Source organism: Chaetodon auriga, chromosome 10 (assembly GCF_051107435.1).
Source record: "Chaetodon auriga isolate fChaAug3 chromosome 10, fChaAug3.hap1, whole genome shotgun sequence".
Lineage (NCBI taxonomy): Eukaryota > Metazoa > Chordata > Actinopteri > Chaetodontiformes > Chaetodontidae > Chaetodon > Chaetodon auriga.
Genome location: NC_135083.1, coordinates 6,761,355 through 6,779,580, shown reverse-complemented (window position 1 = coordinate 6,779,580; position 18,226 = coordinate 6,761,355). Strand labels below are relative to the sequence as shown.

Sequence of the window (18,226 nt, the reverse complement as noted above, 5' to 3'; positions counted from 1 at the left end):
TTAGTGAATGCGCAGCACAGCCTTGTTTGAAGAGAATAAAAAAGAAAAAAGCTAAAAAAGAAACAAATAATTGATTTTATATGCAGATACACTTTAAAAGCTTCTTTTTTATAGTGAAAGAAGATTTAAAAGTTTGAAATCAGGGAAGTTCAGATACTTTGCATATATGTACTGTTGATATGGAGCCAGCTAATGTGTGAAAGTGTTTATTTTTAAAGTGTTCAATTTTACAGGCATTAAAAATCAACTTCAAATTACTACAATTTTATAAATAATAAGCAGAGCAATATCTTACACATGTCATATAGTGCTTGACCGCGGTACTATGGCACTTTCACCTCGTTTGTGGTCAGATCTTTACCCGGAGACATATTCTTCCACAGTATAAATTTCCTACAAAGCCATTTCAATGTGCAGTTCGGTTTGATGTGTGAGCATCACCCCCTAAGGCTCTGCAGTTATTGCTAGAGCTGGAGAAAATCGCATTTTCCCCCGATGGGTACTAGGCATCGCTGAACGCAGCTTTGACACTCGGGAACACTGCAGTCACAATCGAGGACATGGGACCGTGAAAGTATGGCGCATGCCGAGGAGCCGTAAGTCTCAATGGACAAAATCTATGATTTTCCTGCAGTTCCACCATCGTCTTTTGTCGTTAACGCTGCGTGCTTGAACCCCGTGTCACTCTCTTCCTCCAGGGAGAAGAAAAGAAGGCGAATAGAGGACCTGACTGAGAAGTTAGTGACGAATGCTAAATAAAGGTCTCTGACTGGCAGCAGGTTTGCGTTGCGCTGTGAGCAGCGACTGCTGGGCCAGGAGACATGAAAATAATCATTTTAGCACGAGACCACCTTAATAATCCAGTTAGCTATTTGCACAGTTTGCACAATTCGTCCATCCACGGTGTCAGACATAACGCAGAGACCCCGCACTGCCCCCCGATCCTGCACCCTCCTTCCGGACTGAGCAGCACTTTAAAGCTGCAGCTTTCAGACACTGCATGCTAATCCTGATCAGGCTTTTATGATGTAGCGTGTTCAAACTGGGAACAAACCAGTAGTGCATTCCAGTAAACACTTCTGAATGTGGTGCAATGTTATACTAACAACCCACAATGCATTGCACAATGTAAAAAATGGAGGAAGTAAATACAGCACAGCTTGGTGTAAAAATACTGGTGAAACAGCTCCTCGGCATGTATTGTACAATTTCCTGTTAGCACTAAACAGTAAGTTACACTGATTTCTTTTATTTTAACTGCAAAACAACTATAATTTAAATATAAGTCTGTATATGTAGTGCTGTGTACTGTTAGCATGTAGTGTGGATTTGAGACACAGCGTGTCGTTATGAAGAGTCTCAGCTGTCTTTGTTATAAGTCTGGTTTCCATAAGAAAAAAGATGTAAGAATTTTCTTTTAATTATTTCACCTTTAGATAATCATCTTGTGGGCCCTTAGGTCCATGTCTTGGCCCTGACTCCCAGGCTGGGAACCCCTATCCCAGCAGACAGACATCGAGATGTACCATTTTCAAAATAAAAGCATGACGCAGTGGATGAAACATAGACCAGCAGCTTGTTTTTCCCTCATAAAGCCTCTTTTATCTATTATATTTACTGACCAGCATGACTGTTATTAATAGGGACAACTACGTTCAGGAAATGTCTCCCTTGGAAAATTAAAACTAATGTAATTTGGGACAAATGCCATTATTAGAGACGTATGTAGGGAGAAGTGCACTGATTGAAGCTATAGTATAAGTTCAGTGTATCTTGGTGTGTTGTGTGTCCAGAATGGCTGTAGATGGTGGACACAGGGACGGGGGTTGCGACTGGGACGGCCGGTGGAATCACGTGAGGAAGTTTTTGGAGAGACCCGGCCCGTTCACCCATCCTGACTTTGAGCCGAGCACAGAGGTGATGAAGGACACTTTCATGGAAACGGAGATCGTTCGTTTCATGTGTTATGATGAGTCAGTCTGCTGCAATAGTGGTGGTGATACCTTTTTTTAAATTTTGTGGGTTTTTTTTTCATCTTAGTCTCTGCAGTTTTTGTTGGAAACATGTAAGATTCTGGTCATTGGCGCAGGAGGACTTGGATGTGAACTCCTTAAAAATCTGGTAGGAAATAGCTTCATATTAAATTAAAGTACTTATTCAAGTGTAAGCTGAGCAAACTCAAACTGTCCTTACTGGCTGCATCTTTATATAAATTCTCATTGTGCTTTAGGCCCTGTCTGGGTTTCGTCTCATTCACGTGGTAGACATGGACACAATTGACGTGTCCAACCTCAACAGGCAGTTTCTTTTCAGGTAGGTTTCACCTGTATTTTAACCCTTCCTTATAGAATCTGACATGATGTAATCGTCTGGTCGCCTGCAGTTGAAAATAATTACCATACCACGGCATCATAACAGTTCCAGTGTGATAAAATAAGATTATATTCAGCTTCTCATATGTCCTATAATTAGCTGTTATGTGCATCCGTTTAGACCCAAAGATGTGGGACGACCAAAGGCAGAAGTGGCTGCCGACTTCATCAACAGTCGCATCCCGGGGTGTAAAGTTGTCCCGTATCCTTGGCAGCAACAGTGTTTACAGCTGGAAAAACGCTCAGCTTTAGTTCACGTTGTATGAAATACCTTGACCGTGATTTTCATTCCTTATCGATAACGTGCAGTCACTTTAAAAAGATCCAGGACTTCGATGAGTCTTTCTACAGGCGTGAGTGTTTTTGTTACTCGATCTGTGCATTAGCGGAGCGGCGCGAGGAAGCATCTCAGAGGTTTAATGCATTCATCTCTTCGCAGAGTTCCACATCATCGTCTGTGGACTGGACTCCATCATTGCCAGACGCTGGATGAACGGGATGCTGGTAGGGAAAGATGCGTTTGATTTGCTTTATTAGATTTCAGGTACGTCTCTGCATATCAGGAGCGTGTATCTGAAATCTGTGGGGAGTCGCGACTGACGCTGCCTTCTCTAGATATCCCTGCTGAGCTATGAAGATGGAGTCCTGGATCCCAGCTCCATCATCCCCCTCATCGATGGAGGAACGGAGGGCTTCAAAGGAAACGCTCGGGTCATTCTGCCCGGCATGACTGCATGCATCGACTGCACGTTGGAGCTGTACCCGCCACAGGTCACTTTCACCAACAACTCATCCTCCAGTTTCACATATAAATATGCTGAATACCAATTATTCTGTTATTAGTGGATGAGCGATGTGACAGAATAGTTAATCATCCCATTAACGTGTTACAAAAGCTTCCACATCTGCTGTTTAGCTTGTCTGTTGGGTGGGTGGGAGCGTCTGGTGCACTGTTCCATCTGCAGCAGCAGCTGGTTGTTTTGGAGAAGGAAAAGATTTCATAAACTTAAACAGAAGCAGCGAGAAGAGTCAGACTGAGAAGACGTAGCGCTGGAAAACTGGAGAAAAACGTGTCACGCAGACAGACATATCGCACAGAAGTGCCGATTTTCCTCCGAACTGTTAAAACACATAAGAAATAAAGTATAAATATAAAGTCAAGTGAGGATTAGATGTTTCTATTAAGCAGCTATTTTAGCTTTTTGATGCTGCAGCTGTCATGGTCTTTGTGCTTTACTGCTCCTTTGAGTTCACATATTTATGCTTGGCTTTAACCCTGCTATCCACAGATTAACTTCCCCATGTGCACCATTGCATCAATGCCGAGGCTACCAGAGCATTGCATCGAATATGCCAGAATGCTTCAGTGGCCCAAAGAAAAGCCATTTGGAGGTAAGCTGAAACCTCTTTTTTTACTCGAACACATCTAATCACATTAGTACATTATTACAATGAATGCCAACAGCCAGGTTGTTCCTCTCAACTAGACACCAGCTTAGACGGAGACAATCCAGAGCACATCCAGTGGGTGTTCGACAGATCCCAGGAAAGAGCTGCAGAGTTTAACATCACAGGAGTGACATACAGACTCACTCAAGGTGAACATGCGCATTCAAATCAACAATTTAGTCAACACATATGTTTTTTTTTGTGGAACTGACCCGTTTCTCAACACAACTGGCCACTGTCTCGAGTATCTACTGGATATAATAGCACGCTGTAATGAAGTTTTTGTGCCACAGGTGTTGTGAAGAGGATCATTCCTGCTGTGGCATCAACTAATGCTGTCATTGCTGGTAGGAAACTCAAATGTTTTTGAGGCAGCAGATGTTTCGATTCAGAGATGTTCACAGAAAGGACATAGTTGTAAAGAATAGGTGTGACATTTCTGGAATATTTTAGAGTTTTGCAATGATAACGGTAGCTCTTGAAAGTTTGTTGTCATTTTTTAAAGCAGGAACGTTCGATTTTGCACAGAAGTGAATAACAGTTCCTGTCCCTGGCAGATTTGATCAGCTACAGCTCGCTACCTAGTTACTGCTGAATCTGTGAGTTGCTGGAAAGCTGTTAAATGCACCAGTTTGCGTCCTCACCAGCTCACGATCCAGCTGGAAGACATTGACATAACGACACAGGGAGCAGAACACGTTGGCTCTAGTTCAGCCCCGATTTCAAAGCAGTTTGGACGCTGTGTAAAACATAAATACAGCAGAATGAGATGATTTGCTAATCCTTTTTGACATATACTCAACTGAAAACAGCACGAAGACATTAGATTTTATTGGGACAAGAGCAAGAAACGACTGGGAAAGTTGCTGAATGCTCAAAAAAAACACCTGAACTTCAAATAGGACTTTAATTCAATTTGTTCCAGCATCACCACGATTGGACGTCTTAATGTAATTGGATTTATACATATTTGTTTGTATGTTCAAAAAAAAGGTGAAAAGTTACAGTTGCTAAGCTGTGATTGGACAGATGCTGTTTGGAGGAGGGGTTTACAGTCACTTATGATTTATTGTACTGAAACAATTGTTGAATCCACGTAACTAGACTACCTCTTGTCTTTGTTCTCCATAGCTGCCTGTGCCACGGAAGTTTTTAAAATTGCTACAAGGTTCGGAGCAGCAAAAAAAAAAAAATCTCTAATCCCAATTATCTACTGATTTGTCAGACGAACATTATTAAACATCAGCTTTTATTTTGCAGTGCGTATATTCCTTTAAATAATTACCTGGTCTTCAATGACGTGGATGGACTGTACACCTACACGTTTGAAGCTGAACGAAAGGTTTGTCGAGCCCTAAATGTCAATAAGCGTAACCACTGTGCACAGCTGGCCAGATGGAGAATAATCAGTTTATTCTTTATCATCTGTGATTGGCAGGAAAACTGCTCCGCCTGCAGCCAGGTGCCTCAGGATCTCCAGTTCCCTCCTTCTGCCAAATTACAGGAGGTGTTAGAGTACCTAACGGAGAACGCCTCTCTGTGAGTATTCTTAAAACATTTTGTGACGCTGCTTTAGCAAAAGTGACAACAGTCAGGTTGAAATTGTGCACGAATGTTTTCCAGACAAATGAAATCCCCGGCTATCACCACAACTCTGGAAGGGAAGAACAAAACGCTGTATTTGCAGGTAACACACAGTCAGAATGCTGCACGTTGTTTGATCTCATCATAAACTACCATTCAACTGCGCTTTTTATTCCAGTCTGTGAAATCCATCGAGGAACGAACCCGGCCAAACCTCTGTAAGACTTTGAAAGGTAATAAAAGCTGAATCGATCGTTCCCAGTCAGTGACCTGCAGCTGCAGACGGCGGCGGTGTCGTAGGTGTAATACGTTTTTTCCTCTGACGCAGAGCTGGGCTTGTCGGACGGGCAGGAGCTAGCTGTGGCTGACGTCACCACGCCCCAGACGGTTCTCTTCAAGCTCAATTTCACCACCTGAACATCCATTACACACACGGCACTGATGTCCGATTGACTGCAGCTGAACGCAGACCGGCTCTTGCATCACCAGGGGACTGTGCTGCTGCAGTAGCACATTGGACAGGATGTAAATAAGACTCACACATGGGACAGGATTGGTTGTCATATGCATAGGAAGTCATTTAACATTTTTTCTATTAGCAACGTTGTTTACTTCTCGGTGTATTTGTCGTGTGTTGACTCATATTGTAGCTATTTCCCTGTTAATGAAATGAGAATAATAACGTGCACTGTGCTCTAATAAAGTTTTATTATCTTGGTTGTAGAGGTTCACCAGCTGTGTTTTGTCATCTTTCAACACATCAGAACACCCTGTTAAAAAATAGAAGGCGTAGGAGGGAAGTCTGTTGTTAAGATTAAATATATGTTTCATTAATTAAAACGATCATGTTTCATGTGTCACATGAAAATGTTTCTTGTGAGAGATGAGATAAAGAAATTTGAGGCATGGTTCAGCATCTGTTTGGTGAACAGGAGGGAAATCAAAGCAAATGTCTGTTTCTGGTATGAATTATGAGCAATTAATTTGTTTATTTTGGGCGAATTCTTCTTCTACTTCTCTGGTGAGGCTTAATTGAATATTTATGTCTCAGCTTGACATTTTACTTTGAGCGCTGCGATGTGCTAAATTAGTGAAGTGCAAATCTGAATCTTGGGAGGCAAACGAACAGGTGTGAAGTCTCACCTTTGCTGCTTGGCAAAGTGACAACATTTAAAAAAAAAAAAAAAAAAAAAGTTGTTTTCATCTGTGAGCTTAAAGTAAACAAAACATCTCGTGAGAAGAGAGCAAACCGCAGGACTTGGCCTTCAGATGCAGTTTCTATCTGTCACTGTGCGACAGGATGTCAATGCTTCCTTTAAGCTTCTTAGCGCGCTAATGAAAGTGGCCGCACATTGTCCTCAGGACAGATGGTTTCTGTCTTGATTAAGTTTTAATTTTCCCGACGGGAAAAGCTGACAGGCTTTGCTCGTCGGAGTGATCCCACTGTGTTCACAGACCAGCGCATCTCTCGCATCGCACCGTGCCTGAGAGGCGCAGTACCTCCAGGAGGAGGAGCTGAGGTGTGAAACCCGCAGGTTTCCTCTCATCCTCGCGGCTCTTATCTCATTTAGCAGCAGACAGGTGCTCTCACGATTTTTCTTTCTTTCTTTGAATTGAGGCAGAAAAAAGTTGAGGAACTGGAGGATCACATCTGCTGCAAACTTCTGCATCCTGGCTGAATCGATTTTGTGCCGTGCATGATGTTAAGCCAAGCACTGACGGAGGCTTCAGCGGCGGCTTGTCATGCATATCAATAACCTGAGCGCAGGTGAGTGGGTGAATATTTAGAATATTAACTTCAGTCACTGACAAAAGTCTGTTTTCAGCAGTCGCTTATTGGGCAAACCTCGAGGCTAGGTCTTTTATTTTAATACATCATATTGTTTATTCTGTAATGAAATGTTAGACAGGTTTTTATTGATTTTGTATGTGCATATAAAACAGTAATAGGTAGGACTGTCAGGGTGTTTTGACACAAATATAAGTCTTAAAATTCAATTAATTCGTCAAGCAACAGAAAATTAATTGCCCACTATTTTGATAATCTATCAATCACACGTGCAAGTTCCAGCCTTTTAAATGTTGCATGATTTTAAGGTGAATATGTTTAAGTTTTGGACTCAAAGCAAAGCAGTCGAAAGCTTTGGCTCTGGGAAATTGTGAAGGCCATTTATTTTATTGACTCAACCATTAATCCACAAATGAATCCGCGGATTCATCACTAATGAAAACAGTCTCTGCAGGCCTAAACTTGATATATCTAAGGGGTTAAGAGATGAATGGAAAAGCCTTGAGAAAACAAATGAATTCAGTAGTGATGTTTTAGGCCACTTCACGTCGTCTTTCTCCTGCATTCGTTGCTGCTGTATTCTGACAAGTCCACGTCCCAGTTTTGGTGTGACTCACGTGGAATAGGCCTGCAACTTGTTTTGGGGGGAGAGTTTAGCTTTGAATGCAGAGCTGTTTACAGCTGAGGGGATAATATGACTCAGAAATGAGTGTAAGGACACTCTCATCTGCCTCCAAAGTTGCCTCTGATTGGGCTTTTATTGGCATTTCTTTGATTTGCCTTGGCTTAGCTTGGTGATGTGAGAGTCATAATTGAGCAAATAGACGCAATGATCTTATGCTCCACATATCAAGAGTCAGGAGACATCAGAAGCGTTTAATAAGCCATATTATTTGACTTTATGATCACGCACTTTAGAGAAAACTGATGGCCCAGTTCTAAGCGTGCATGAACCTCTTTCTGTGTGCAGGCAGGATGAAGCTGAACATACTGGCTCGACCGTTACACCGGAGCCTCCTGCTCCTTTGTATAGTAGGTCTCTGCAGCCAGCCAGTGTCCACTGGCAACCAAAGCTCCCGAGGACAGACAGGTAGGTATCAGACGCAACCAGACCAGTCACACCCCCTGAGGGGCTCATTATGGCTCCTGGTCATCACCCTGGTCGCCTGGTGGAGTTCAACAAGAGTCTGAAACTCACTGTGCTTCTCATTAGAAACAGAGATGAATGTGGAGGATGGAGCTTTTCATGTTTACTCTGAACCTGCCAGCATGACAGATAATCCGCAGACAAGAGCATTTGTGTTAGGATGCTGTAAAGGGGATTTGATTGACCGTGCACTTTGACTGTTGCCACTCAATTAGATGGATGTGATTATATCCAGCATAATGTTACATGTTGCAGTGGTGGAAGAAGTGTTAAAATTGTTCATTTTAATAAAAATACCAATAAAACAAAAAATACTCCATTGCAAGTTAAAGTCATTGATTTAAAATCCTGCCACAAGGGGTCTCTCAGTCAAAACAATGAAAATATAACACGTAGTTTGACGACGTCATGAAGTAGCTTTGAAGTTTCTCTCGATTTGAACACCGTTGGAAACATTTGAGATAATATAGTTAGTGAGAAGTACACAACTCAACAAAATACATAACATACGTCTCGTCATTTCCAGACATTTTAATGTGAGAATGTGACATATTGCACCTCTAAAGTTCTGGCTCTGCAGAAAAACGTCCCCTGTGACTGATGTATTATTATATATTACATTAGATACAGATGAATTAATGCATACGCAGCATTTTTAACTACTTTATATACCTTTAGATGGTTTAATCCACCAGCTCCCGACCTCGTGGCCAGGCCACCTCTAAGGAGGGATAACGAGATGATGTAAAGGGGAGAAAAGAAAATTCTGCTACTCAATTTTATATTCAGTTGTTTTTTGTAAGGGGTCACAAGCTAAAAAGGTTGGGAGCTACTGGTTTGACACCATTATATTGCTATTTGTTTCTTAAAATCTGAAAAGTGAAGTAAATGGGGTGGGGTAAAAGGTTCAATATTGCCATTTGAAATATAGTAGATTAGAAGTACTTACAGTACAGCACTTGAGTAAATGGTCTTACTCAGTTACTTACAGTCTTGCATGGATAACTCCCAAAAGAAATCAGATATTTGTCTTTGTTTTGAGTGATTACATGTTTCATGTTTTTTTATTTCTCTTTTTTTCTTTTTTCTTTTTTTTTTAATTGTAGTCTGATTTTAAACTCCACTTTAATTCTAAACTTACCTTCCAGTCCTGCAGGTGTTGCTTGTCATGCAGCCAGAAACACACCTAATTTCTAAATGAGCAAGATACATTTTGGTGTGAAATGATGCAGAGGCAGATGTGGGCCAGATGTTTCTGTTCACGCTGTGTTATTCTGTTAATGATGCTTTTTATCCACTTGGTGGTGCTGTAGCTTCAGAAACATCAAAATTAGGGCTGAAGTAATTGCTTTGCTGCCTTGGTCATCTGAATGAGTGTCACAAAAAGACAATTTAGTTTAATTTAATTTAACATCTAATAAAGCCAAGAAATCATTGCAGTTTTGCTGTAGTGCTGCCATCTTTAGAGGCTGAAGTCACTCAAGCTGCCTTGATTTATGTGCAAAGTATAGCATAAAAACTTTCACCTTTTTCCTCTAAATTCTCCTCCGCAGGGTCAAAGCAGGAGAGGACAGGGACTTGTGAAGTGGTTGCTGCCCATCGTTGCTGCAATAAGAACAAGATTGAAGAACGCTCTCAAACAGTAAAGTGCTCCTGCTTCCCCGGGCAGGTGGCAGGGACAACAAGGGCTCTGCCCTCCTGTGTTGAAGGTACTGAGACCCTCTTCTACCACTCTTCACCGGAAATTTCTGGCATGACATGAATACATTATTTGTCAAAGTAGAGCCAGGTTAGTCAGTTTTACCGGTGTCCACTGCTACTCAGGCTTTCAAGGACCGGAGAGTGTGACATCTGATTCAGGCGTTTTTTTCCCCAAACAAGTACAAGTATATTCTTCCGTCTAAAAAGTGACCTTCTGCTGTGGCGTGTTTTTCTGCAGCCTCTATTGTGCGTCAGAAGTGGTGGTGCAAAATGGAGCCATGTCTTGAGGGGGAGGAGTGCCGAGTTCTCCCTGACCTCACCGGCTGGTCATGCATCTCTGGAAACAAAGTAAAGACTACAAAGGTGAGGAGAGGGGCTGCATTAGTCTGAGTCACAATGGCACCTACACTGTACAAAAGACATGACACAACATGTCTTCAGTTTAAGACATGGTATTTATAGACGCTTAAATGCAGTCATATGGCAAATCTGCACCCTTTTTATTGCGTTACTCTTATGCAAAACAGGGGCCGACAGACTTGTGAATACTCGTCACAAAGCTTTATTTTAGTAAGCTCTTCTTTGATGCTGAAGGATTTCACAATCAAGCATAATCACTACTCCCATTGGCCATATCAACCCTCTTGCTCTTCAGCAGGCACAGTGGGCTCAGAAAACCTAATTCTATAATCTGGTGAATGATGGGGCCAAGAGGACAAACATGAAATAAGCTGTAAACTAATACTGAGCACTAAAACCCATGTAATTAAATCTGACGGCCAAAGGAAACCCCAGCACATTCAGAAATGCACTTTCTCATATGTTGGGCTGTTTTATATGTACGATTCCTGGGGGAAACATTTTACAGTAAAGCAGGGGTAAGTTAGTGCTGGCAGCATGCAGCCAGTGATCAAAAGATACTCAGCAGTCATGTGGTCCATCAGATTATACTACTGAACAGTGGAATAAAACAGAAGAGAACAGTGGCGGAAGAAATACTCAGATCTTCTACTGACTGTAAGTAAAAATGGCAACACCACAGTGTAGAAAAACGTGTTTCATGTAAAAATCCTGTATTCAAATTTTTATAAGCATCAAAAATATACTTGAAACACCAAGAGTAAAAGTACTCATTATGCAGAATGACCCATTTCAGAATAACATTATCGTGCTGGAATCACTGGATGCATAAATATGCACATCTCTTTAGTAATGCAGCTGTTAAAGGTGTGGCTGATGTTAATTAACTAACATACTGCTGGGTAGCTTGTGAATTCGCCCCCGTGCATCGACAGTCTAATCACAACCTATAATAGCGCACCATAATTTATTTGTTGGTTATATTTTGGTTTACGTCCGCAAACCCGATCTCAGAAGTTAAGCAGGGCTGGGCGTGGTTAGCACTTGGACAAGAGACCAGTCTGAAAGTCGACATGTCGAAGTGTCCTTGAACACAGTGTGTGAGGGTGAATTGCGGCTCCTGATGAGCAGCTGCCACCTTGCATGTAGCCTCTACTGCCAGTGTATGAAAGTGTGCGTGAACGGGTGAATGCTGGCTTGTGAATACAGAATACAGTTGACCTGTTCTCTATTCCTGTTAAGCCGCCTGTTCTCACACAGAAGTAAACAGAAGCAGGAAGTCGTCGGCTAAAACGACGACTAATGCTTGCAGATTTTACTATCAGTCGCTAACTAGCTTAAGCTAGGCTAATATTTACTCTAAAACTCCATAAGTTGGTTGAAATTGTTGTGTCCTGTCTGGTGTCTTCTAGCTGATTTGCTTTAAAGGAACTCTGTAAAAGGGCTCTTCAGTACTTTCTGTGTATGATAGCTATACAGTAGGCTACATGACATGGTGCTAGAAAACTGAGGCTAAAGCTCCAGTTCCCAAACAAAAGTCAACATGAAAACCAAGGAACAGCATTATTTGCTTATTGCAGGGAAAACCAGTTTTTTTTTTTTTTAATTTTTTAATTTTATTATGAATTAAAACACTATTAAAATGTTATTTGTTGTATCATAACCCATCGATGGTTTGGATGCCCAGTATAGAAAAACATCCTTGGAGGAGCGCCACAGTGGTTCGATTTTAGCTTGAATGTTTGAACTTTCAAACTGCATGCTTCACTTTTATGGAGAAAAGGATGTGAGGAGTCGAGTCTGACAAGCGTAATGCAATCTAACGCAAATGTGGCTGGAATTAATGAAGCGTAAACTTTCCCAAACCAAACAAAGAACAGGGCAGAGCTGCTATCATCACTCCAAAGTCTGATTAATAGCATCTTGGCTTACACACCAGATGTTCCAGGCCTGATTAGATATTTTTCTAATCTAACTTCAAACCCTGCACAATGCTGAAAGAAGTGCCCCTTGCTTTTTGAAATATTGCTTGGTTACTACTGAAGGCGGTGAGCTAGTTACCTAGGAATGCTAACAATCGCATCGTAGGCTAAAGCAGATAAACTCACACTTTAATCCATACACTTTGCACCACCTTCCCAACTCTTGAGATATGAAGTATCTCTATCTTAAAACTATGAAGAAGATCAGAACACAATACGATTTCATCATATCCCTCAGCTTTATCTTGTGTGAAATGTATTGAAATAACTGTGATGGAAATGAAGAAAACCAGAGTGTGTAACTTCACATGTTCTTGTTTTCAGGTGGCACGGTAGCATCTAATCAGCACAAGCCCGTCCCAGCCTGCAGCAGTCACCTTAACTAACACTGCACTCTGAGGACAGTGAACGCCCCGTCAGATAGAGCAAAGAACAATGTAGATTTAATTAGATATCTCCTGGCTGAGCTTTAAACTGCAGCAACTCATTATTTCAATTTCTTTTGGCTTGAACACAGTTTTGGCTGGGGTTAATCCCATGGAGTGGACAATCTATTAGCAACCGACTTAAGATAAAATGACGCAGCACCTTTTTTTTCCCAGTCCAAACAGACTAGCTGCTGCAAAAGTCTGTATCATTGTTTCAGCGCTTGATATGCTGAGCACACTGTGATGCACTCAATCAAAGTTTGGATGGGCCTGCTGGCAGACACTTAAAAAGAGATTTTGTGGATTTTCAGGAGGCAGAATGTGAATCCAGTCATTGGCTTGTGACTCTCTCTGCCGATCAAAGCCGAAGACCACAAATACTGAGAAATTTATGATTATGTAGCATTTGTAGACAGTGCTGTCCCGTAGACTTATTCTGAGCTTTGTAAAGAGGTCAGATCCCTTTGGACTACTCCTTACCACAAAGAGGCACTCTCACAAACACGCCTGCACACACACACACACACAAACACAAACACAGGCTGCTTTTCGACTGGTTGGACAGGCCACCACCTGCAAGGCTGTGATGGCATGCACACAAGCATGGAGCTCTGATGCAAAACAAGGACTGTTTGAAATGCTAATCATGGGGAGAAAGGGGAGAGAGGAGCGAAGAGGAGCTTCTTCACTGTGGAGAGTATTTACATCATGCTTTTGTTTGTCTCTCTAAACTGAGTGCTCCTGTGGAGGGAACTCTGCTTATAGTAATGATGGGAAACATTGGAGACTCTCTGCCTTGAAGCAAATGGTAGCCACTAACAGAACAGAATGTTTACCGTTATTGCCACTTCATCAGTTGTCCTCTTTATATGAATAATATTCCTTCTGGACCAGCCCTGATTGCTTCTCTTTTATCTCCCGCGTTCAGTCAGACACTTTGCATTCTACCTTTACAATGATGAGACATTTTATAATAACAAGAATACAGCGACTGCAAATCATCTCTTCTGAGGCACCAGCCTTGTACGAATGCCACACGCTGTGCAGGTTGAAAGCAGCTGAATTCTAAGCAGTTTGCTCAACATTTACGTAACACAATTATGCATTGTGGTTGTTTGGGTAGTGACGAGGTTCTGCACTGAGCCGTCACGTGGTCCAAGGCAGCTTATGCACGGCTTTGCAAAGGTTCAAGTTCAAATTATTGTTAGCAGCACTGTGAATGGCGTTAAAATGGTTTCACGTAATGATATATGTGTCCGATATTTTCCAAAGCGCCTCCTCTAAATCAGTGATGTCATCCACTTGGAGATAAATATGCCTTTATCTGTGAATGAAACTGCTTTTGTAGATTCACTGAAAGCGTCTTAATTATGTGTCACATTGGAGCCGCTTTTATAAACCCACCAGGAGCTTGTGATGCAGCTGAAAACAGTATTATTAACATGATTGGACCAGATAAAGCAGGAAGATGGTGGTTCAACATACTGTTTACAAAAGAGCTCAGGCGTATAGGCCAACAACGACCTGCACGTCAGCCTCGGTTATTCAGCAGTATTTCATGACGTGTGGACCGGATGAATTAACATGTTACTCCACCTTTTAACTCTTCGAACCGTTTTTTTAAGCAAAAATGCCTCGAAACATTCTCTTGTTCCAGCTTTTCTTTGTTTTATGTGAACTTGATATCTTCAGGTTTTGATGCGTCAGTCAATCTCAAGACATCAGCTCAGGCTTTAGGAAATCATGATGTGAAGTTTCCAGTTTTCTCCAACAAATCACGGGCTGATTAATTGATAATGAGAATAATCGTTGTTGTTTTCAGTAGTTTTGCTCAGTTCTGACAAGACAAGCTCTTGTTAATGATGTATACCAACTCTGTGAATAAACCATCCAATGTTTGAATATTTCATGCCTCTTTATGCAAATTGATCAAATTGGTTTATTCTTCGAGATGCTCGGTGACTGATTTAACTTCTCAGGCTTGGACTGACAATTCACTTTACAGACAGGTTAGATTTAACTCAGGCAGTCCAACAATAATCTTATCCTCTAGTCTTGCTCATTGAACCACCCCCCATCTTGTATTTATGTATTCATATTATACAGAAATGCAAAGTTCATTGAAGTTAAAGGTCCCCAGATTCCCCGACTGTTCTTAGAATCTGAGTAGACCTGGACAAGAAAGCTTTGGAAAGATCAGGAACTCGTGGAGCTGCATTTTCTCACTGCCTCTACAGAAGCTGCAAAAAACAGATAAATCCAGCGGGAATTGAAGAGAATAAGTTGGTGTGTGACTTCCATATTATTACCATCCTTACACCATCATCTCTGTTAACTTCTTTTTTTTTATAAACATATTGACATTTAAATTTTTTATTCCTCTGTTTTGTACACAGTAGATTCTACTATGGTTGTTTATTGTCTCCTGATTCCAAAGAGGTTGGGACTCAGTAAAAACAGAATTCAATCACTTGCAATTGAACGGCTTTACGCAGTGTTCCTGAACCCATGTAGTAACGCCCTTCATGTGTTCACAAAGTGGTGAACCTCACTCACACCTTGCTTGTGAACCCAATCATGATACTATCACCTGTTACCAATGAACCTGTTTACCTGTGGAATGGTCCAAACAGGTGTTTTTGGAGCGTTCCACATCTTTCCCAGTCTTTTGCTGCTCCTGTCTCAACTTCTTTGAAATGTTTTGCTGCATCAAATTGAGAATATGCATGCATTTACAAAAATTAATGAAGATGATGAGGTGAAACACTAAATATATTGTCTTTATACTGTTGTTTTACACAACATCCAGACTTTTTTTGGGTGCGGGGTTGCACCTTTAAGTCCGTAGTTTGTCAAATAAGAGATTTTGTTTGTCAAATTCTCAACAAGAACTAACTGTCTGGAATAAAAGTTTGAAATAAGATAAATTCTTTTATACCCCAGTGGGGTTTATGTCAACGCTGACAACACACGTCGTCAAATTTGTGCCTCTATTTCTTAAAATACCAGCAGCGCTCACAACTTTATTTTTCTGCTTCATTTTCAAAGGCGCTGGTGTGACATTCATTAGGTGACTCTCAGATGTTTGAGATTCATATTCACTCACGCAGCATCATGCAAAAGTTTAAGAAATCTGCGCAGCGCTACCTCTTATCTGTAAAATAACCTTAAAGCCAGTCAAAAGCGCTTTATCTCTGTTCTTCAGTACGAATTGAGTAGAAACCCTCTGAGCACCTGTCATAATACATGGCTTAAAAAAAAAAAAAGAGTCGTACCCTAAATTCAAAATGAAAGCAGCAAAAATAAGCTAATGAAGGTTGGAGTTTTAGGAGCCTCACTCTTCTCTGGAACATGTACACAAGAAAAATGCTCTTTAGATGAGGCAAATAACCTCAGTTTAGAGGTGTTATTTAAACTCTCATAATTCAACCCAAAGTCACAAATAACACATTTCTGGCAGCTTATTTGATATCAGTTTGCAGGTGATATGTGGTGGGGAACCTTCCCGCTCTTGTGACTGTCTACTGGGGGCAGTAGTTCATGTTCACTAATAGAAAATAAACTGTCCTGGGGCACATGAAAAACATAATGGAAATGCTGTTCTATTCCCCTTTAACAACTTTTTCCTCATCTGGAGTTGACACTTGTAATAAAAAATGTAAACACAATTCTCCTTGTCTCTCGCTCTTTGTGTATATACTGTGTGTGTGTGTGTGTGTGTGTGTGTGTGTGTGTGTGTGTGAAGTAAATTAGCCTTTTTTTTACTGCAGGCAACTATATAGGCGACTCAGAGCAATAGACTGAAAGTAGTTTTGTTATGGCTGAGAGGTTTCATCTATTTGCTTTGTCATTATGCATACATACTATCTTGAATAGAGATGACTCTTTTTTTCTGCTTAATTAAAACAGAGAGCTGAACACTTACACTTTAATGAACAAACAATAATTGCACAAAATTAATGTTATCAGCTGTGTGTGATGTATTTGTATGCATGTATGCTACATATTTGCTGTATTTTGCATTAATGAAACAGACAGTGTTATGCACCCATACATGTAGGAGGCAGTCATTGAGTATCGCTCCATATCTTACAGAATATGTAGATTTTATTCATTTATTTTTGAAGTTTTCTTTTTTTAATTTCTAAAACAAGGCAAAGAAACTCTAATGGCCCTCACATTGCCATTACCTTCTTCACCCGAGTGATAATAAGGTTTCATTTCACTGGTTTCTCCAGCAATTCCACTGCAATTTGTGGTTTTTATGGGGGGGGGGGTTAACTATTTATGTTTCCTCCTGGAAAGACACTGCGTTCCTCTGAAAATTTACAAATTGTTATTTTTAAATCCACATTTTTGCTGTGATTAAAGGTCCAGTGTGTGAAATTTAAGGGGATCCATTGGCAGGAATTTAATATAATATAAATAAGAATAGATGTGTTTTTGTTCACCTTAAAATGAGCTCTTTATATCATGTTTCTACAGTCGACATACCAAACACTGGCTCTAGAGAGCATTTTTCATGGCTGTCATGGGGGAGGGGAACCGAGGGGTGTTCACTTGGTCGTCACTAAATCCTACAAAGTGGTCCTTTTAACTGCAAAAATAATAATAAGCGAGCTATAGAGATGCCAGTAGGTGGATTATATGGTCAGACAGAGCCAGGCTAGTGGTTTCCTTGTCTTTATTCTAAGCTAAGATAACCGTCTGCTGACTCTACCTTTCATAATTAACACAGTCATCAAAGTGGTATGACTCCTCTCATCTAACTCTCTGCAAGAAAGCCAATAAATGAATTTCTCAAAGTGTCAAACCATTTCTTTAGAGATTAGAACAAAATTATGCGAAGGACGCATCGATAAAATTATTATTTATCATTCTCCGGGCCTTCAAACCACTAAGGATTAACCGAGCAACATGTTTTTTTTTACCCCTAACATGCCTAGAAACTTCATCCTTCCCTTTCCCCAGATTCTTTCTTGTATTTTAGGGACAAAGGTGCAGATGCATGACTGGAACCCAATCCGCTGAACTTTCAACTTTCATAAGATGCGCTCTCACATGACGCTGCTCAGCACGAGCCATGTGTTCAACCTTCAGGTTAGGGCTGCCTCATTTCCTAACTATTTTTAAAGTGTCTTTATGGGTAATTGTGATTTACTGTCAGTCTCCATTAAAGTCAAGCGTAAGGGTGAGGCCACAGTGCTGAGGAGGAAAATAACCTACAGCAAGACACCACAGCGAGGGAGACGGATTGGTCACGAGTCGGCCGTTGCTCGTTTCACGTCCTTCGCCTCAACAGATGACGCTCACGTTATGTCATTGTCTGCAGGGAAACAAACAAATAAAAATCTCTGACAGGCAGTTTCTTGGTGATGATCACAACAGTATCCTTATTTAAAAATGCTAACACT

The 18,226-nt window shown here is 41.0% G+C and overlaps 2 protein-coding genes across 5 annotated transcripts; both read left to right on the top strand.

Moving 5' to 3' along the window:
* The first annotated feature begins 548 nt into the window (after positions 1-548).
* LOC143326891 (NEDD8-activating enzyme E1 catalytic subunit-like) lies at positions 549-6,136 on the top strand. Of its 3 annotated transcripts, none has more exons than XM_076740924.1 (18): positions 549-596; positions 699-761; positions 1,794-1,917; positions 2,041-2,121; positions 2,231-2,313; positions 2,494-2,574; positions 2,682-2,725; positions 2,812-2,876; positions 2,988-3,143; positions 3,662-3,764; positions 3,860-3,970; positions 4,115-4,168; positions 4,953-4,989; positions 5,082-5,163; positions 5,260-5,360; positions 5,445-5,508; positions 5,584-5,638; positions 5,734-6,136. In XM_076740924.1, exons 3-18 carry the CDS (start codon positions 1,795-1,797, stop codon positions 5,820-5,822), a joined length of 1,329 nt encoding a protein of 442 aa, XP_076597039.1. In that variant the 5' UTR covers positions 549-596; positions 699-761; position 1,794; the 3' UTR covers positions 5,823-6,136. The 3 variants fall into 3 exon arrangements, with proteins under 3 accessions (XP_076597039.1, XP_076597038.1, XP_076597037.1); XM_076740923.1 differs by having other exon boundaries at positions 551-596; positions 699-1,228; XM_076740922.1 differs by having other exon boundaries at positions 557-596; positions 699-737.
* A 912-nt stretch (positions 6,137-7,048) lies between these two features.
* On the top strand, positions 7,049-12,846 carry LOC143326892 (chemokine-like protein TAFA-2). Of its 2 annotated transcripts, XM_076740927.1 has the most exons (5): positions 7,049-7,173; positions 8,165-8,284; positions 9,895-10,050; positions 10,281-10,405; positions 12,709-12,846. In XM_076740927.1, exons 1-5 carry the CDS (start codon positions 7,149-7,151, stop codon positions 12,718-12,720), a joined length of 438 nt encoding a protein of 145 aa, XP_076597042.1. In that variant the 5' UTR covers positions 7,049-7,148; the 3' UTR covers positions 12,721-12,846. The 2 variants fall into 2 exon arrangements, with proteins under 2 accessions (XP_076597042.1, XP_076597040.1); XM_076740925.1 differs by lacking the exon at positions 12,709-12,846 and having other exon boundaries at positions 10,281-10,458.
* Positions 12,847-18,226: the final 5,380 nt, after the last annotated feature.

Coding starts and splice junctions, on each gene's coding strand:
- LOC143326891 (XM_076740922.1), top strand. CDS start 577: ATGGCGCATGCCGAGGAGCC. Junction 2,877..2,987: donor GCTGGATGAACGGGATGCTG/GTAGGGAAAGAT, acceptor TGCCTTCTCTAG/ATATCCCTGCTGAGCTATGA. Junction 5,164..5,259: donor CGTTTGAAGCTGAACGAAAG/GTTTGTCGAGCC, acceptor TGTGATTGGCAG/GAAAACTGCTCCGCCTGCAG.
- LOC143326892 (XM_076740925.1), top strand. CDS start 7,149: ATGCATATCAATAACCTGAGCGCAG. Junction 8,285..9,894: donor AAGCTCCCGAGGACAGACAG/GTAGGTATCAGA, acceptor TCTCCTCCGCAG/GGTCAAAGCAGGAGAGGACA. Junction 10,051..10,280: donor TCTGCCCTCCTGTGTTGAAG/GTACTGAGACCC, acceptor GTTTTTCTGCAG/CCTCTATTGTGCGTCAGAAG.